Genomic DNA, 18,220 nt, shown 5'->3' on the forward strand with positions numbered 1-18,220 from the left:
TTTTAACAACTGCTTGTTCGGAAGAATGCTGCTCTTGGAGCTCAAGATTTCCATGAAGTAGGTATTTTTATATTAAATAATAATTATGACCTACAACTAAGCCTTTTCTTGAACCTTACTTGTGCTGTATGTTATATTAGAGATATAATTTTCTGCATCTTTTCCCATCAAAACATGGGTGCACATTATACACTCCTAAATATGGTATATAGTACTCTTTATTTTTCGTGTGTACCTAATTTTACCATTTTAATTATCTATCAGTAATACTGTCCCTCATAAAACGTATAATTGAGATTTCACTGTATTTTGAGGCACTACTGTATCCTTGATGAGTTTAATGGAAAATTGTATTTACATGATACTAATGTCCCACAGAAGTATTAAAAATTCTTTGTTTGTCCCCAGTAGTATCTTTCTCATATGTAAGAAATATCAAAACTTTATAACTTACTGAAAAGTTTTGTGAATACTACAGCTGAACTAGGGATCAAACTTGTGACTATTTTGTACCACTAGGCTACCAATGGTGGCAATTTGTTACAGCCTGTGGGGCTCAACGCCTGTTGTTATAATTTATTTTAGAAATAAATCCCCACACTTAAGGAAAGAAAATGTTTCATTATTATCCATGTAAAGAATTCCCACAACTTAGTTCCCGAGTGAGTGTTATCAAAATATTTCAAAATAATTTGTTACGTCTGCAATATGATACTACTTGTCAGTGTCCCATATTATTTACACTATCACTGGTCACATTGTTATTAGAAAATTAAGGTAGGAAAAAATTCTCAAAATACGCAGGCAAAAAAGCACTGAAAATACAAAATAAGCGCTAAAAGTTATGAACAGACAATTTTTTTCATAATTTCTACTGGATTAGGTTCTCAAAAACCAGTCATCTTCGAAATAGGCAATTATGACTAAAATGCAAAAATGGCCACTATAAAATACATGTATTCCTCTCACAAATGCCTGAACGGGTTTTTAAATGTAAAAGCTGATATTTTCTGGCCAAGAAATAAAAAAAAAGGCATACCACAGCAAATCCTCAGCTTTCTTATGACATATATTATTGAATAAATTATAAAACAAATCTGAGTTCAGTACAACCAATGTTTCTAAAAGTTGGTGCTACTGGCACCTTTGTGTGATAAATATTATTGATTTCTTTGTTTCAATATCAATTTCCAAAGACTTAAGGAATTTGGTGCAGACTTTCCTTGCATCTCAGTGCTTCACCTTTTTCTTTTACCTGTTTTTGTGTACATTTAAAAAAAAGATATTTGGTAACTGAGGCAGACATTATATTTAGGACTGAGCTGATACTACTCCCAACCGATTCCCAACGATACAGATACCGATGATTGATCGAGTTGGTGTTTTAAGTCCATTTTATGCATAGTAATGCTAATTTGGGCTGGACCTACAGTATAAAGTGGGCTACAAACCACTATGTGCCTCCACCGGGTATTAAACCACTACACCATGGGTGAGGCCCACAGATAAAGACGCTTGAATATTGAAATATTCAAAGTTTTTCCTAATATTGATTGATATTAGTGTGTAAGTATTCCACACTTATTACATGCTTCAATTTACAAATATTTTTGCTCTAAAATATTCAAGAAATATATCAGAATATTATGTAACATGTTTAGTAACACAAATTTCAGTGTTTTCACACAAAATGGTGCAAATTACAAACCACTTTCCAATTTTGTAAAATAAAAAAGAACTTTCGAATTTTGCATAATTTCTAGGAAAATTATACTCTTCGAAAGTGTTGGACGACATTTTCGTTGAGCCCGCAAAGGATCAAAACAATGGAAAAGTATTAGCCGGTATTGGTAAATAAAACCCAACCGATACTTCCAGTGCTACTGGTATCGGAAAATACCGATACATCAGCACACGTATCGGCTCAGCCCTAATTATGTTTACCACACAAGAATACACATGAATTTGTTGACTGTAATTATAGTGAAGAATGCATAACAACTTTTTAATGTGCCGCCATTTTTATCAACAGTCCTCAGAAGATACGTGTAAAGCAAGTTGGACCAATATGAATATAGTTTAATGATCCCAGGACTAATCATCTCAAAAATGACAATTATAAATCAGGTTAAATTCAAATTCATAAGTTAGAACAACCAACCTGCCAAGCATAGTGTTTGGATGAGCAGTAAATAAAGCTGGGTCCAAAATAAATCTAGTATTATCTACTACTAAAGTTATCCGTTCATCACTGGATGGAGTAACAACCACGTTAGAATTTGTGCTTCCTGATGAGCTAGGCGGAGAATCCACATCCCTATTTTGCCCCATCTGGTTTTTGGCAGGACCTAAGGAATGATGTTGATTCCTTGATCTACAAAGAGACAAAAAATAAATTTCAAAAAATGTCATTGTAGTAAAACTAATAAAATTGTACGTGTAGTACAATACCGATAAAGTACTGATATAAAATTTACTGATAGCAATAACTGATATACTATTGATCTGACATAAAATTGTAAATGTTCATTGACAAACTATAAATGGTTCATTAAGAAACACCACAAAGGAATACAGTGGAACCCGATTTTACAATCCCAGATTTGACATTTTCCTGCTTTATACATGTTCAATCTTGAAGGTCCCAACATAGCAAAATGTTATAAAATTTTTCCTTATTTTACACTTCCCAACATTTTAAGTTTTTTCAGTCTAGTCTCCTGAAAAATGTAAAATCAACATTTTACTGTATATAAGACTTGTTTAGATGTGTTGTGTGTTAATGAAATTCTTTGCAATTGTTGATGTTTCCACATTGTTTATAACCTCTAGCATATGGATCTCTTTGCAAACCTATCAGGGGAGGAAGAATTCAAGCACACATTTTTCAAATGTGCAATGATAAAAAAATTAATAAACTTTAGCAATGGTGATGTCTAGTTCAATGACCTGGTTACTTTTCACAGCCACCTCCCCACCCCCCTGTAATGTTATCTGTAGTCTTGGCACAAAACCAACAGAGGTGTGCCTCCTATACATCTTATCCAAAATATGAAGATTTGTTTTCTAATGCATAAAACATGTCATGAAAATATATTAGATCAAAAAAACTTTATAGAGTCAGTAAATGTCCATTTGTTTGTTCTCTTTCTCTCACACCAAATAAAGAAGTTTTATAATCAAACACTCAATTTTATTTATCTTTGATGAACCAACAATCACTTATGTAACAATGAATTTCACTATTGAATAATCACAACATATTGCGAAGGGAAGCCTCACCTATTTCGAGGTGCAGTGTTCACGGACTGCTTGGGAGTCGACACTGGATGGGGTCTTTGATCTGCATTTGCATGGCGAAGGCATGGCTTAGGTTTTGTTGATGAACCATAACTGAGGAAGAGAAAATAAATTAGTTACTTTGCACAGCTGTTTACTAATATGGTAATGTAAATACATTAAGACATGAATTAAATCGTTATATGCACTGAAAATTAAGATAGAGGGTAATTCAATATTATTGTTGGATTACCATGGCATATGGGTTTCAAATGAAATAGGAAAAGGTAACTCATTTTTTTCTTTTTCGCCACACTGATGTATGGCAGATTATGACAATCTAAAATGGTAACCTAACATTGAAAAGAACACAATGTCTGCATCAGGTTGGTGCAAAAATAATTGCAGTTTTTAACCATTAACTTTAAAACTTGCACATTAGCTAAGAATGGCATTTATTAATCAAAATAAGAACCTTTAGAATCTATGCACTTTTACTACTTTATTCAGTAGCATAGAATTCTAAAGTCCTGAAACGTATGAATTCTCCGATATTGGGACTTAGTTGTTCTAACTTATCTTCCCTTGCAGGAAGTTCTCTAGATGCACCAATCGGTCCGAGGGAGGTCCAGTTTGTTCAATTTCTTCAGTCATTTTCAAGATATCTCATTTCTAGTTTCAAAACGTTTGGTACATTTTGGTACACTAATTAGATTCTGCTACTTTAGATCTCATTTTCAATTCATGAATAAGATTCATTTTTTTATCTTTCATTGGAGAGCATAAAATAAACAGCTAAACCAAAAACATGAAGAGTAACTGTCATGTAATTTGTTATTTCACATGAACAGAGTTAAATAAAAGTTTATTCCAAAATAAACATTATTAATAACAAAATACAGAAAACAAATAACAAAAACTGCAATATGTTTTGTACAAGGACATATTTAGGGGGATCCCCCAAAAGATTTATCAATTATGAAAATTAAATAATGAAAAATATATTCTTTCAGCCTTTGTTGTATAATTTCCTTTGAACTCATTGGAAGACAAGGATTATGTTGGGATCATACAAGACAGGAAGGACATATTTAGGGGGTCTGGACCACTCCCCCACCCGAAAGACTTATTAAGTACGAAAATTAAATGAAAATATACTCGTTTAGCATATGTTGTATAATTTCCTCTAAACTTATTGGAAGATAAGGATTATAATAGGATCACACGGCTTTGAAGGCCAGGAAGGACGTATTTAAATGCCTTATATTAAGTACAAAAATTAAATATAATGAAAATATACTCGTTTAGCATTTGTTGTACAATTTCCTCTGAACTTATTTGAAGACAAGGATTATATTAGGATCATACGGCTTCGAAGGACATTACAAAGAAGATTTATGTACACTACTACTCAAAATAATATGCATAAAATATTAATCAGAAACTTACTTTTCTCCAACTACATGTAACATCATTTTTGTTATTTGATAAATATTCAATTACTCAGCTATTTGACATTAATTTCATTTCCACTGCACTTCTTTTTATGCAAAAATTATTCCGATCTTAACTACAGGTAAGCTACATAATGAATATGCACTGTTATATCTCTATTCTTATACAGTCTTTTTACCTATTCGTGTAATAAAAATATAATATTAATTTATGTATTGTATTTAGTATTAATTTTATTTAATAAAATTATTTTAATTCGGACCCCCCCCCTTTCTGCCCAAAACATTATATGTTAGTTATAGTAGTGGGTTAAGAAAATTATTTATTGGATTTTTATTTATATGATTAATAAGTAGAACCTATTATTTCTAGATACGTGCCTGGTTTTGTAGTAATCTCATATTTTGGTTCTTCAAAATAATCTGTTATCAGAACATAATGTTGTTACAGAACTTAGCACCTTCTAATAATACTAAATGTCGCATTCCGGAACAAATCTACACACTGTATGAGAGTATTCAAATGAGACAAGTTTCGAGCAAAAGAAGAAAAATGTTTCAATTATAAATCATGTCTTATCAACAAATAATGCAATACACTTACCTCATTCTGTTTTTGAACACTCTTCGTCTCCTGTCATCTGAATCGTGGTAATCTTCCGTATCACTACTACTATCTCTATCATATGTGTGGCGATCCTTTGGTACAGACATCTCACACCCAGAGGATGAGAATCTAAATAAAAAAATAACCTCTTAATAGTTTATCATCATATCATGTAAGATATTGTAATGATACTTTTTATTTCTTGTATCATTTCACATAACTATATACTTCTTTGACATTATACTTTTCTCAACCGGTTCCAGCTTTTGCATTCTTGGCACCTCCTTTTGGTTCCAGGAATGGTATCCCACAAAGCAGGGTGGCTACAAACAAGCAGAAATTAAATTCCCTGACTTTTCCAGGATTTCCAGGACAAAATTTGCATTTTTCCCTGACAATTACAAACTAAACTAAATCGATGTTTTTGCAAATAGAAATAATAAACTCATACAGATCCACGTATGGTTTTGTTAAGTACCAATATTATCTTCTATGAAATTGACTTAATTTCTCTATTCTCTATCATTTGAATTCAAACTGCAAAATAGTGAATTTGGAAAATTATTACAATAACAAGCTAGGGAAGGATTACGGAATTTTGTCATACGCAGTAAGTTTAAAATAAAATACTTGATTATTTTTAAAGTTAAGACTAAATGAGATTAGAGTGAAGAGTGATTGACTAAGAAATACATTTTGTAATTTATCAGTCCCCTTATCCAGTCTTGGTATTATATGTTGATATTTCCACTGAGGTTTGGAACCCTCTGCTTACAAGAACCATGAGTGCGGACTCATTTTTCAATGCATAAAGCTACTTCTCTCTTCTCTGTAAAGCAAACAACTTAACTCTTGCATATAAGTGAAACAATTGAATCGAACAAAATAAAGTGTCATATTTCCTTACATTATCAATGGGATTTCTGCTTCAGTACAGTATATCCAAGTGAAGTACTGTGAAACTGAAAACATGCAGTTATAGGCTACCATTAATGCTGACGAAAAGGGTATGTAGGTATTTGAAATTTAACGCAAGGAATTTATAGAATTGCATTGCATAGGTACCCGATTTAGCTAACCACACATTAAAACAGGAACACACTAATAATAAAAGCTTCTGAAAGTTCATATACGAGGGGCATCCTGAAAAAAGGACTAGTGGTCGTAGAGCGACACACACACATGCAGGCAGGAAGAAGTGACATGTAGCTTTAATCTGGTACAGTTGCAATGCAGCCATTATAGGACAGTTCTAGGTTAAAGATTGCAGCTCTCATACAGTCTCCCACCGACTGCGATGTAGCCTACATTGCACGCTCAGAATTTGGCACAGAGCCACCAGAAATCGTGTGATGTGTGCAGACCAGATGTCGTGAGTGATAGTATGGTCAGACGATGGTGCAGATAATTCACGAAGGCCAATCGAATGTGCACAACCCCATACAGCTCAGTACACGCGGGTGTTCCATCACTTCAGGTGAGAGATTTTGGACCACTTCCTGTGCAGCCCTGGCCTTGAATGTACAGACTTTCATCTCTTTGTTTAACTGAAGAGGACTCTGACAGAGCAAGGATTTCACAGCTACACTGCGGTAGAGATAGTCCCAGCCTTTTTTCTGTCAGACACATATACCATGGGCATACAAGATTTAGTGCCATGCTACGACAAATGCCAGAACAACGGTGTTGATTATGCCGAAAATTAGGTTAGGACTCACTGTTACTAATGCAATAAATTACAACTGATATTCTTGTTTTATTTATGCCTAATCGGTAGGGACCTTGATATATTTTTTTTTCAAATTGGTGTATTTTCTTATTTTTCTATTTTTTACTATACGATGTTATTTTTCCCAAAATTCACATTTTCATTTTAGCTCATTTCCTGGCAAATATCTGAAATTATACCTTCATGGTGTTTTTAAACTACTGTTTCAAATTGTAAGTCACATGGCTTACACCTCTTCGTGAGAGTTTGATATCTTGAAAGTTATTTTGGGAACGTTATTTTCCATACCACTTTTTTAATTTTAAGGTAAGGATTTTAGATAATGGAATTTTCCCCGTATATACTGCAGGGTGCATAATGACCTTAAGTGGCGACACACCCAAAAAATTAAAATCAATCAATCTCACGTGACAGATACCGATATATTATGGCACCAAAAATTGGCATTATCTTTTTTTGACTTGTTACTGTTACGTTTCCCAAAATTCGCGTTTTTGTTTTAGAACATTTATCTGCGAAATATACCAAAACGTAATACTCCATTGTGCTTTAAACTATTATTTTCAAGTGTAGGTCACATGGTCTACGTAATTTCGTGACAGTTTGATATGTTGAAACAGATTTTTGAGGAAGTAAAAGTAAAGTGCTCCGCTGCACTTTTCCATGAGGTCGTATAGGGGTGTGGAGTTAGGACCCCAAAACTTTCTTGATCACGAAGGTAGGGGTGATGTGATCAGCACCACGCTCCTGGCTACCTTTATCCCTCAAAGTTTCCTCAAGGTACTAGCTTCATATGATGCTGGGTGGGCGCCGGAATAGTTTGAATATGTGGAAAACATCCCGGTTCTTCCCTGCAGGGGATCGACCACGGGTCTCTCGCATAGTAGTCAGATGCCCTAACGACTGAGAAATTATTACTCGCTCGACAAATGCCGATGGTGCGCACTTAGCTTGGTAATTCAAAACATATCTCGTGCGACAAATCTGAAGATGTGGGTCCTGTGTGACGGTAGATACCCACTCGATCTCCTGTTAGAACCCTGCTACTTTTCTCTGTGATGCATATGGTTTTGATAGTTGAAAAAAATCGTGGGAAATACATGATTTAATGTGGCTGTCTGAATTATTCCATGTACATATAACTCTATAGTTTACTCTTGAGTAAAATGTTGGAAAACTTGCATGTTCTATGTACAAAAAAAAGGCCTAGAAAAGACAAGAATGTTGTATTTCATGGAATTTCTCGTTGTTTTAGGACATTTCTTTTAAAAAAATCGCTAAAAACAGCAAAATTCGCATTATTTCGATATTTCGAAAGGGCGAAAAATGTGCCCAGACATCACTGCACATTCCTAAACATAACTTCGCACCAATTACCACTTTTCACGGTTTTGGCGTTTGCGAAAAATCAATGTCCGTACTAATTGGAAATTACTTTCTGGCCACCCCTCGTATAAATCAGTAGATGGAATGTAAAAATTTAGCAGGGCTGACAGAGAAAAGTCAATTCTTGAAGAAAGTGATTTGCTTTTATGATGGAATGATTCAAGTAAATATGATATTAAAATATTTACGTATTTATTATTAGTATTTTATTTCATAATATTGGACATTAACTTTACTCAGTGAGAGATTAATGACCATCTCTCACGAGTTTAAACAGACAGAACAGAGAGTGGCGTTAATTTCATTGCAATACTAGTGTTGCAGTAAATTTGAGGTTGGGAGCATGCACTTGCCAATTTTTATAACGTTCACCAATGCAGTTTTATGTTTCACTTTTTCGTGATAGTATTCAATATATATCCCGTTTGGTTGGATTCTTCTTGATATCTAAGAATAGCGCAATGCCATTGTAAACGTATGTTAACTTGTGCAAAACCAGTAATACGTCTGGATAATGAAAGAAAACCTTCGTAAGCACTGCTACATTAAATAAGGTGAAGTGAGCCAGAAGAGTAATAAAATTCCACAGCTCTTCTTGTTTATGCATGCGATTTTTGTTGGATGTTGCAGTCCATGCAATTTCTGTCGCATGTTGTGACATACTTTGTCGGGTGGCGATATTCGACAAAAATCGTATGAATCAATGGAACCTATTTGTTTCCATGTTCCTTCAGTTTGTCCAACAAAATGCCTTACTACGACGTCCGACAACTATCGGACGGCGCCACCCGCTCTTATCCCCTCCATCTGTTGACAAATTCCCTTACTACTCCCATACGGACAAGAAAAAAATGATGATTCTATGCATTTTCCATGTAATATTTAGAGGCTTAACCTTTACTCCCCCGATGATACCATATGGTATCACCAGAGTAAGGTCGTACTCGCCCGATGATACCATACGGTATCATGGTGCTGATTACGAAATGAATGTGCTTTTTGGACCTTCATACTCTTATGTTTGGGTGGAAACTGACACAGGTCTGGAGCAAGCCTGGGAAATTCATATTGATGACCAACCTCCCCCCTCTGCAACATATCCATGACACATTTCCGACCAGAGATTCACATTTTGGCTCATTGTTCAACTTGTATGGCAGCCAGGCACATGAAACATGTTTCAATCTCTTTGTAAACGTCGATTCTTTGAAGAGAATACTAAGGTTTGTGCCTTCTCCCCAAACTAGCGGGAGAAGAGGGGGCAAACTCCAGATTTTTGTTTTTTTCATTAAAATTCGGTCCCCCCCCCCCCCCCCTCGGTTCGGCATTCTGAATTGTACACGGTTGCATGCTCTGATGTAAAACAAAACTTATCCGAAGTAGATTGCTCCCATAGTGCCCGAGTTATAACAATTTTCTGAGCAATATGCAAATTACCTATTTTTCGTAAAAAACAGAGTTTCACATTTTGGCTTATTATTCAACTTGTATGGCACCCAAGAACATGAAACATGTTACGTTCTCTTGAGAAATGTCCATTCTTTGAAAAGAATACTAAAGTTCGCGCCCTCTCCCCAAAAAAGCGGGGGAAGAAGGGGCAAACTCCAGATTTCCTAACGCATCGGCTAACACACTCGTGCACAAAAATAATCTTACTTGTTTAACATAAAATGTCAGAGGTGATCTTGTAAATGCCACTGAAACGAATATGTATTCATTCGAATGTATTGGAAATGAAAACACACATAAATGTGAGACATTCCATTCCAGGATGAAACCTTTAACACATATAACAAGATAGAAATATTATACAAAAATTATACAATTGTTCTACAGTTACAGTTTTAAAAATTAAAATAAAACATTATAATATATGCAGTGTTATATAATTACAAAGTGTAAGACTAACAAGGGAGGTTATCTAAGTGTCAATCTCAGAATTCCATGAAACTTGTCATGTGTATAGTGGGGCCCAATGGAAGAAATACGTGTTTTTTTGTTTCAGCTAAAAAACGGTTTTAGGGGGCAAAACCCCTCAAATGTCAAGATGAGGACAAATTGAAGTGAGGATCTGACCCCTGTATCCCCCTCTGATTTCCATGATACTTGGCAGGTGTGTGTATAAACGGGCCCAAAGGAAGAAATACGTGTTTTTTTGTTTCGGCTAAAAAAACTGTTTTAGGGGGCAACCCCCTCAAATGTCAAGATGAGGACAAACTTAAGTGGGCATTTGACCCCTGCGTCCCCCTCTGATTTTCATGAAACTTCGCAGGTGTATAGAGGGGCCCAAAGGAAGAAATACGTGTTTTTTTGGTTTAGACTAAAAAACTGTTTTAGGGGGCAAAACCCACCTCAATGTCAAGATGAGGACAAATTGATGTGGGGATCATCTGACCCCTGTGTCCCCCTCCAATTTCCATGAAATTCAGCAGGTGTATAGAGAAGCCCTATGCCCCCTGTTTCTTCCTATGCCATATTTACGTGGTTTTGGGGGCAGGTCCCCACTACAATTTCTTCTCATCTTGACATTTGAGGGGGGGGGCTCTATACATCTGCCAAGTTTCATGGAGATCGGAGGGGGAGACTTAGACCTCCCTTGTAAGTGTATTAATTGATTACAAATCGCGCACGTGCGCACACACAATATATATATATATATATATATATGTGTGTGTGTATGTATGTATATTATATATATATATATAAATGTATATTAGCAGGTAACAATATGTTATAAACACATTCTTACTTTCCAAAGAAGCGCATGTTGGATGGCAAAACGGATCTGGATCCGAAAAATTTTAGGATCCGGATACGTATTTCGGATCCGCCAGGATCCGGATCTGGCCATCCCTACTTCAAACCAAAGAAGGAGCATGTGTGGCATGTCCTGCTTTTGTTGTTCAATCAAAAGAAAAATGCAAGTGAACGCCATTGTATCCTTGTTGAAACGTACGGTGACAATGTCCTAACGCAAGACGTGTGTGTGTGATGGTTTCGACGATTCAAAAGTGGTGATTTCAACTTGAAAGACAAAGAAAAGATTCCAAGATGCCGAATCGCAAGCACTGTTGGACGAAGACGATACGCAAACGCAACAACAACTGACAATGAAGTTAAATGTTGCTCACCAAACCATATCTGATCGTCTTCATGCCATGGGAAAGATCCAGAAGGCAGGAAAATGGGTGCCACATCATGTGAATGAGAAGCAAAAAACGGTGTGTGAAGTGTTGCTTTCTTAGCATGAAAGAAAGTCTTTCTTGCACCCGATAGTGACTGGGGACGAAAAATGGATCTACTTCGAGAACCTAAAATGCAAAAAGTCATGGGTTGGCCCAGGACAACCTTCAACATCGACCGCAAAACCAAATCGCTTCGGAAGGAAGACAATGCTGTACATTTGGTTGGATCAGAAGGGTGTGGTGTATCATGAGCTTCTGAAACCAGGTGAAACAGTGAATGCCGTTCGCTACCGTCAACAACTCATCAATTTGAACCATACATTCATCGAAAAGTGCCAGATTGGGCGACAAGACACAAAAAAGGCGTCAGAGTCAACATTTCTGCACTTGGCTGGGAATTCTTGCCCCACCCTCAATACTCACCAGACTTAGCCCCCTTGGACTACCACTTGTTTTCATCTATGTCTCACTCACTTTCCCAGCAACACTTCAACGATTGTGTCGAAGATGTCGAACAATAGCTTGCTGACTGGATCACCTCAAAATGTGAACGATTTTTCTGGAAGGGCATCCACAGACGGACAGATGGGCACAATGTATAACTAGCAATGGCGCATAGCATATTTTGAAAAAAGCATATGTTACCTTTCTCCCCAGATACACTTGTTTTCTTTCAGATCAATTAAGAATTATTAACCGACACACCTGGTAAATTAGTAACACAGTTTTAAATCTGAAAGGATGAAAATCAAAATGCCAGTTCCGTTGTGTTTGCCATGGATCGTATGTGAGGATGCATGCTGTAGTGTAGAATAGAAAGTAAATTTTATAGGTATTTTTAAATCTTTATTTCAGAACTTAAGCAATTTTACATTTTTGTGGGATATTTCTAAATTTGTGTTTAGAGTTTCTTTTTGTGTTGTTGTTAGTGTTTTATTTAAAGTGAAAAAAGGAATAGATTCATGACTAGCATTATGGGGAGGCGTACGCGTGATAATGTCACATCTAGTTTTATTCCTTCTCCAAAGGGTCTACCTAAAGAAGCCACTGTGGAGGGGACACTAAGTCCAGAGAGGAGTGCTAAATGCAAAGGGATGGTTCATAAATCTGTCGGTGGTAATTCCTTGGATGGAGGCCAAATAACTAATGAAGAAATTTTTGCCTTACTCCAAAATGTCCAAAGTACCCTGGAACAAATTAAAAAAGATCAGCAGGAAACACGGAAGAGGTTAGAAAAAAATCATGAAGAGCTTCAGAATTATCATAATTTAAAAGATAATTTAAAATGTTTGGGAAAAGGTCACCAAGAACTAAAAAAGGGAAGTGAAGAAAAATTTTAAAGATTTGTCCCAATCCAATAGGGGTATTGAGGAAAGGATGGGTCAACTTGAAAGCGAATTCATTGAGATTAATCAGATCACTGGCTCCAGAATAGATTGTGTAAACGATAGGGCAAATCAATTAGTGGAAAGGGTCACCACTCTCCACAATAATAGAACGGAGGATGTACGCATCCACACAGGATCTAGTGGCGGATAAAAATCAGTAAACATGCATACACAATTATATTTAAAAGCAAAGAAATGTAATGAAAAATGAGGGTAACAGTATGGTATAGTGAAAACACATTTCTTCAAATTTACAGGAGAAACTACTTACGGAAATGAGTTTCTGTAGACTTTTGGAAGCTCGTGGAAGTGTTTTCTCCCTTCGTTCAACTTATTCGGATGGTAAATCATCTATTTTTTGACATTAATGTATCTCCGATGCATGATAGCTCTTGCCACCATTACCGTCGACTACGTGAATCAAACGTTCAATTATGAAACCCCTGTTAATGTTGCAACCACGCGGTAGTTTTACAAGATGACGTGTTTTTTTTTCCCCCCAATTTAATTTTCTGTTTGCCTAACCTAACTGAACCTAACCTTCTGTGAATGGTTTGTGGATCAATTTTCGCTTAAAAACCTTCTGTGAATAGTTTGTGTGGCATTTTCTGTTAATAAGTGTTAGTGTAGCAACCACGCAGTAGTTTTACAAGATGACGTGTGAGCTGTTTTTTTTGTTTTTTTCAAATTTAATTTTCTATGTTTGCCTAATCTAACTGAACCTAACCTAACCTTCCGCGAATGGTTTGTGAATCAATTTTCACTTAAAAACCTTCTGTGAATAGTTTGTGTGGCATTTTTTGGTTAATAAGTTTGGAAACACTGCATATCAGCTGATGATAGACAAAGTGAGTCAAGATTTGCCCACCATATTGTGTGTAACGAAAGTGAATTAGCAACGTACAATAAATACTTGTAATGTGAAAAATTAAGCTTTTTTCAGTGAAAAAAGCAAAATCCCACGTTCAAAAATGTTCCGCTATGCATAACAGGTAAGTACAAATGTAAATAATTACGAAATAAACGAGTGAAATGTGTTTTCACTATACCATACTGTTACCAAATGAAGAATTGCCTACCAGAAAACAAAATAAGCAAATGTAAAGTCTCTGCACGTAAGTGAAGTCTCTTTAGTTTTAAATCCATACAGTCTCTTTCTGCACTATCACATATTTTCATTCCTGATTTTATATCAAAAGTTTTTAAAGTACACATCCATGTCGTAACATATACCAGTTCTGCGATGTTCGTCTGAAAATGGATTACAGCATTTTGTAGCATGTACTGACAATTCATTAATTTCCTTCCTCACCACTAATTGTGTTGAAAAATATTTAATACAATTATGCAGTTAACTTTCGCTATTTTATAATCACAAAGATAACTTCACTAATGCATAAGTGATAAATCAATTTACACAAATGTTATGTAACTAGAATATTTCCATAAAACAAACTAAAACAGCAGTAAGTGAATGATAACCAGACCTCGGATTTTAGGTTTTTGACCATTTTTTTCTTTGCAGGCAAATAAGAAATAAGTTACGAGAACATTTCATTAAAAAATGCAACAACCGATGAGTTTTATAGTGCCTAAAATGGCCTATTTTGCTTCATAGAACCTATTTTAGGTTTATGCACCTACATTTATTTAGGTCTTTATATATTGTTTAAGGTTTTGCAGGATTTTATATTACACAGAGGTATTTCCTCTGTTTGATGATGAAAAAATTTAATGACTAACATGTTTGAAACTTACTTTCTGTTGATTTCCCTCCCTCCAAGTTGTTTTCTCAAAGCTCCAAACAAAGCAAAATGTCTGGCGCCAATGTTACCTGCCCAGTCCAAAGTGCAAACTTCTGATCTGTGTGGTGTTGCTAACTTTCGCACCAGTTTGGTGTTGGTTTGTGGCATTCATGCCTTGTAAAGTAAAAGTTTCAACATTCAAATTTGCAGAACTGACTGAATTTGTTCAAAGATAATTTTCAGCATATAAGATGATCCTCACACACAAAACGCAGAATTTTACTGTGGATAATGTGGAAAAGATTGTTATGTATTCAGGAAGGGGGAGACTCTAGGACCGTTTAAAATAAACCATAATTCTCGGTTTTTGAGGCGAACTTTGCAAAAATTAAAGGGTACAAGTAGATGTTTTCTCTATGTCACCTTACATATCACTGCCTCTCACAATCCATACACTTACACACACAAATATATTAACAATAAAGGGTCTGTGTGATTCCAATCTATCCAAAAAAATCTGTTTCAATTCAGTTAAATGGTATATATATTTAAAATTGCAGAGTTTACATTTGCCATTTCACATAGTCACACTCAAAATATGTCTACAAACACAAGTCACAAATGTTGACACATATATTAATGTACGAAAAATTGTTAATTGTGTTAGAATTTCAAACTCAAATTTACGTAACCAAAAAACTTCAATATAATTCCCGGAGCCAAAAATTCACGCATAATTCCCATAATTCAAGGAATTCCCAAGGAGTAGCCACCCTGATGCTGTCCAGCAAATCATACATACGTAATTCATATCAACAAGTAACCTTTGCTGCGGCACAAATAGAGTATGACAGTAATTTGTGAATAATTCGTTCACATGTACAAGGCTACAGTCTAGTTTACGTCCTTCTTGCCCGTTGACAAAACCGTGCTAGCAGACAGCCGGCGCTCCGGCATCCGTAGAGTAATTAAGTTTTTCTTTTTACACTTTCTGTCACTAACCATTCACGGGAACGAGGTATGCCTACGAGGTTAGGTTAGGCCTGTTAGGTTAGGTTCCATTAGCACTCATTTCACCCCTAAATATGTGCTTCATCATCGAAAAATGTCCTCAGTACGTTCAATCACGCATATCCGGACAACATCGGTTTTTCTCGATTTTCCCCTCCAGGAAACTTTTACTCGCCTTGGGATTTACTTTGTTGAATTCCTTATAAAATAACCTTTCCAACGATATATGACACGTATTCCTTAGGAAAAGGACGTAAACTAGACTCTTACCCATGTACAATTTTAATATGGGTGGTGTAGATCGTTGTGATCAAAACCTAAGTCTCTACAGAGTCAAAATAAGGGGGGAAATGGTACTTTCCTCTTGTTGCTCACTGCATTGACTTGGCAGTAAATAATGCATGGCAAATACACAAATATCGCAAAGGTAAAATGGATCTGCTACCTTTTCGTCGTTGAGTTGCAACATCCCTGCTTGTAAGCAACATCAGAATCTCAAAAACAAATTCCAAAGGATGCCCAAATGCATCTGGCAACGAAGACGTACGATTAGATAGAATTGATCACTTGGTAATACCACAAGAGAAACAGACAAGATGGCGACAGTGCAATGCAATAGCAACCACAAAGTGTGTAAAGTGTGACATTGGATTGCACGTCAAATGTTTCGTGCATTTCCATACTGTGTAAAACATATGCAATTTAGCAATACATTTGTATCATTCACATTCCTGGCGTCCTATATATAGGATGGGCCAAATAATTGCCAAAATATGAACAAAAGTGTATAATTATATTTTTATAATATATTTCAGTTTACAATGAAACATTTTATGCGAATAAAAGTTTGTTTTTATTTGTAGTCCTCTTTTAGGGTTATCTGGGTTAAATTAGCACAAATCTTGTAATGAAATCATTGCAATTTTTAGAATTCGCAATGAAATTGTAGATTATGGATTAGTGAAATTATTTGGCAATATCGAGTTTTACAATTCTAGTGTGAGAATATGTAAATATTAGTTTCCAGATTTTAATTCTAATTATCTTGCTGGGCGACAGATGATGTTTATTTTATTCAGTTGATCTATTACCACATTGGGTGAGCAATATTATAGGCTCCGAGAGTTCAACAAACTGCATGTATTAGTCAACAAACGCATGAGATTTATATAATTTAACAGTTAATAATTTGCTATTCACACCCATACAAAGAATTCAAAACATGGTACATATTGTTGCCGAATATGTAACAGACCTACTTTTCAAATCTCTTTGTTACCCGTTTACGGACAGTTCATATATGGAGGACCAGCTGGGTCAACACAGTATTGTAGGAAAAAAACACACATACAATCAAAAAACTATTGCAAAAAAACTGGCATTACTTGATTTACATATACTTACACTGTCCCGTTTATGAAATACAAATGATCTTCGAGCCTCTTTATCTTCTGTAGCACTCCCCTAAGGCATGAAGAAAACCAATAATAATATACTTTAACCTCACTTCCATTCCACTTCACATTGTTCATTCAACACATTCACAGTTCACAGGAAGTGACGCGATGATGTGATTTTAACGTGAGAAATATGTCGGTAAAGAAAAGAAGAACGTTCCGCGTCTCGCACTACTGCAGTTATGATGAATCATTAGTGTCTTTTAAAATGTTATATTTTAAAGAAGGTGTTCTAAAACATTTGGATCAACCTTCTGCTGTTTTACTGTGATTAAATATCATTTCACGTATCATCAGGAGCGTAGCGGTAATCATGGGGGGGGGGGGAGGGGAACTACTCTAGATCACAGATTCTAGATCTACGAATACGAAAGAATGCGTACGTAGTACAGTCAAAGTCAAACATAATGGTAAGCAAACAAAATGAAAATGTTGGTGGACAATTTACCTACTGTTTCTTTTAGGGATGTGCAGGATCCAGAAAAGTCGGGAAAAGGATCGGGAAAAAATTCCCATCCCGATACCGACTTCGGGAAATAATTTGGCAGTGTCTGCTGCCACGTTCTTTTTCTGCTGGAACCTCAAAAAAGATGCATGTGGCAGCAGACTCGGTCCTTGTCTTATCGTAATTTCATCATGCTATGTATGCAATTACGTCTGTAGCACATACTGTGAAGTTGTAGCGATTACTTTCATAAAAATGTTTTAAGATTAGGTCCCTCAGCATTCTTCTACTAATAAACCTAAATGCTCTCGTAGTTAGGTCATAGAAGAGTTAGGGAATAGAAGTGGAAGCTACATTTAAACCTCGCTGCGCTTTGAAATTGCATTTCCATCGGTGGCCAGTAGATGGCGCGGCCGTCTTCTTTAGCTGCTCGCAGTAAATAGGGGGGGAGATTCATTGTCCCACTGGAGTGTCCTTCACCACAGAAAGGACAGGGGTGGGTTGTGAAACAGGTTTTCTGAAAACGAGGGGAAA

The 18,220-nt window shown here is 35.8% G+C and overlaps 1 protein-coding gene across 1 annotated transcript in view; it reads right to left on the bottom strand.

The window, feature by feature from the left end:
- mri (BTB/POZ domain-containing protein mrityu) overlaps positions 1-17,325 on the bottom strand; it is a 62,262-nt gene extending 44,937 nt beyond the window's left edge. Inside the window, exons 1-4 of the mRNA XM_083126318.1 lie at positions 17,189-17,325; positions 5,338-5,469; positions 3,283-3,393; positions 2,162-2,374 (exon numbers count right to left, since the gene is read on the bottom strand). Coding sequence (XP_082982444.1) covers positions 2,162-2,374; positions 3,283-3,393; positions 5,338-5,469; positions 17,189-17,316 — 584 coding nt within the window. The 5' untranslated portion in view covers positions 17,317-17,325. The remainder of the gene's footprint in view (positions 1-2,161; positions 2,375-3,282; positions 3,394-5,337; positions 5,470-17,188) is intronic.
- Between the last annotated feature and the right edge of the window lie 895 nt (positions 17,326-18,220).

This window comes from Lepisma saccharinum, chromosome 8, assembly GCF_977018435.1.
Source record: "Lepisma saccharinum chromosome 8, izLepSacc3.1, whole genome shotgun sequence".
Taxonomy (NCBI): domain Eukaryota; kingdom Metazoa; phylum Arthropoda; class Insecta; order Zygentoma; family Lepismatidae; genus Lepisma; species Lepisma saccharinum.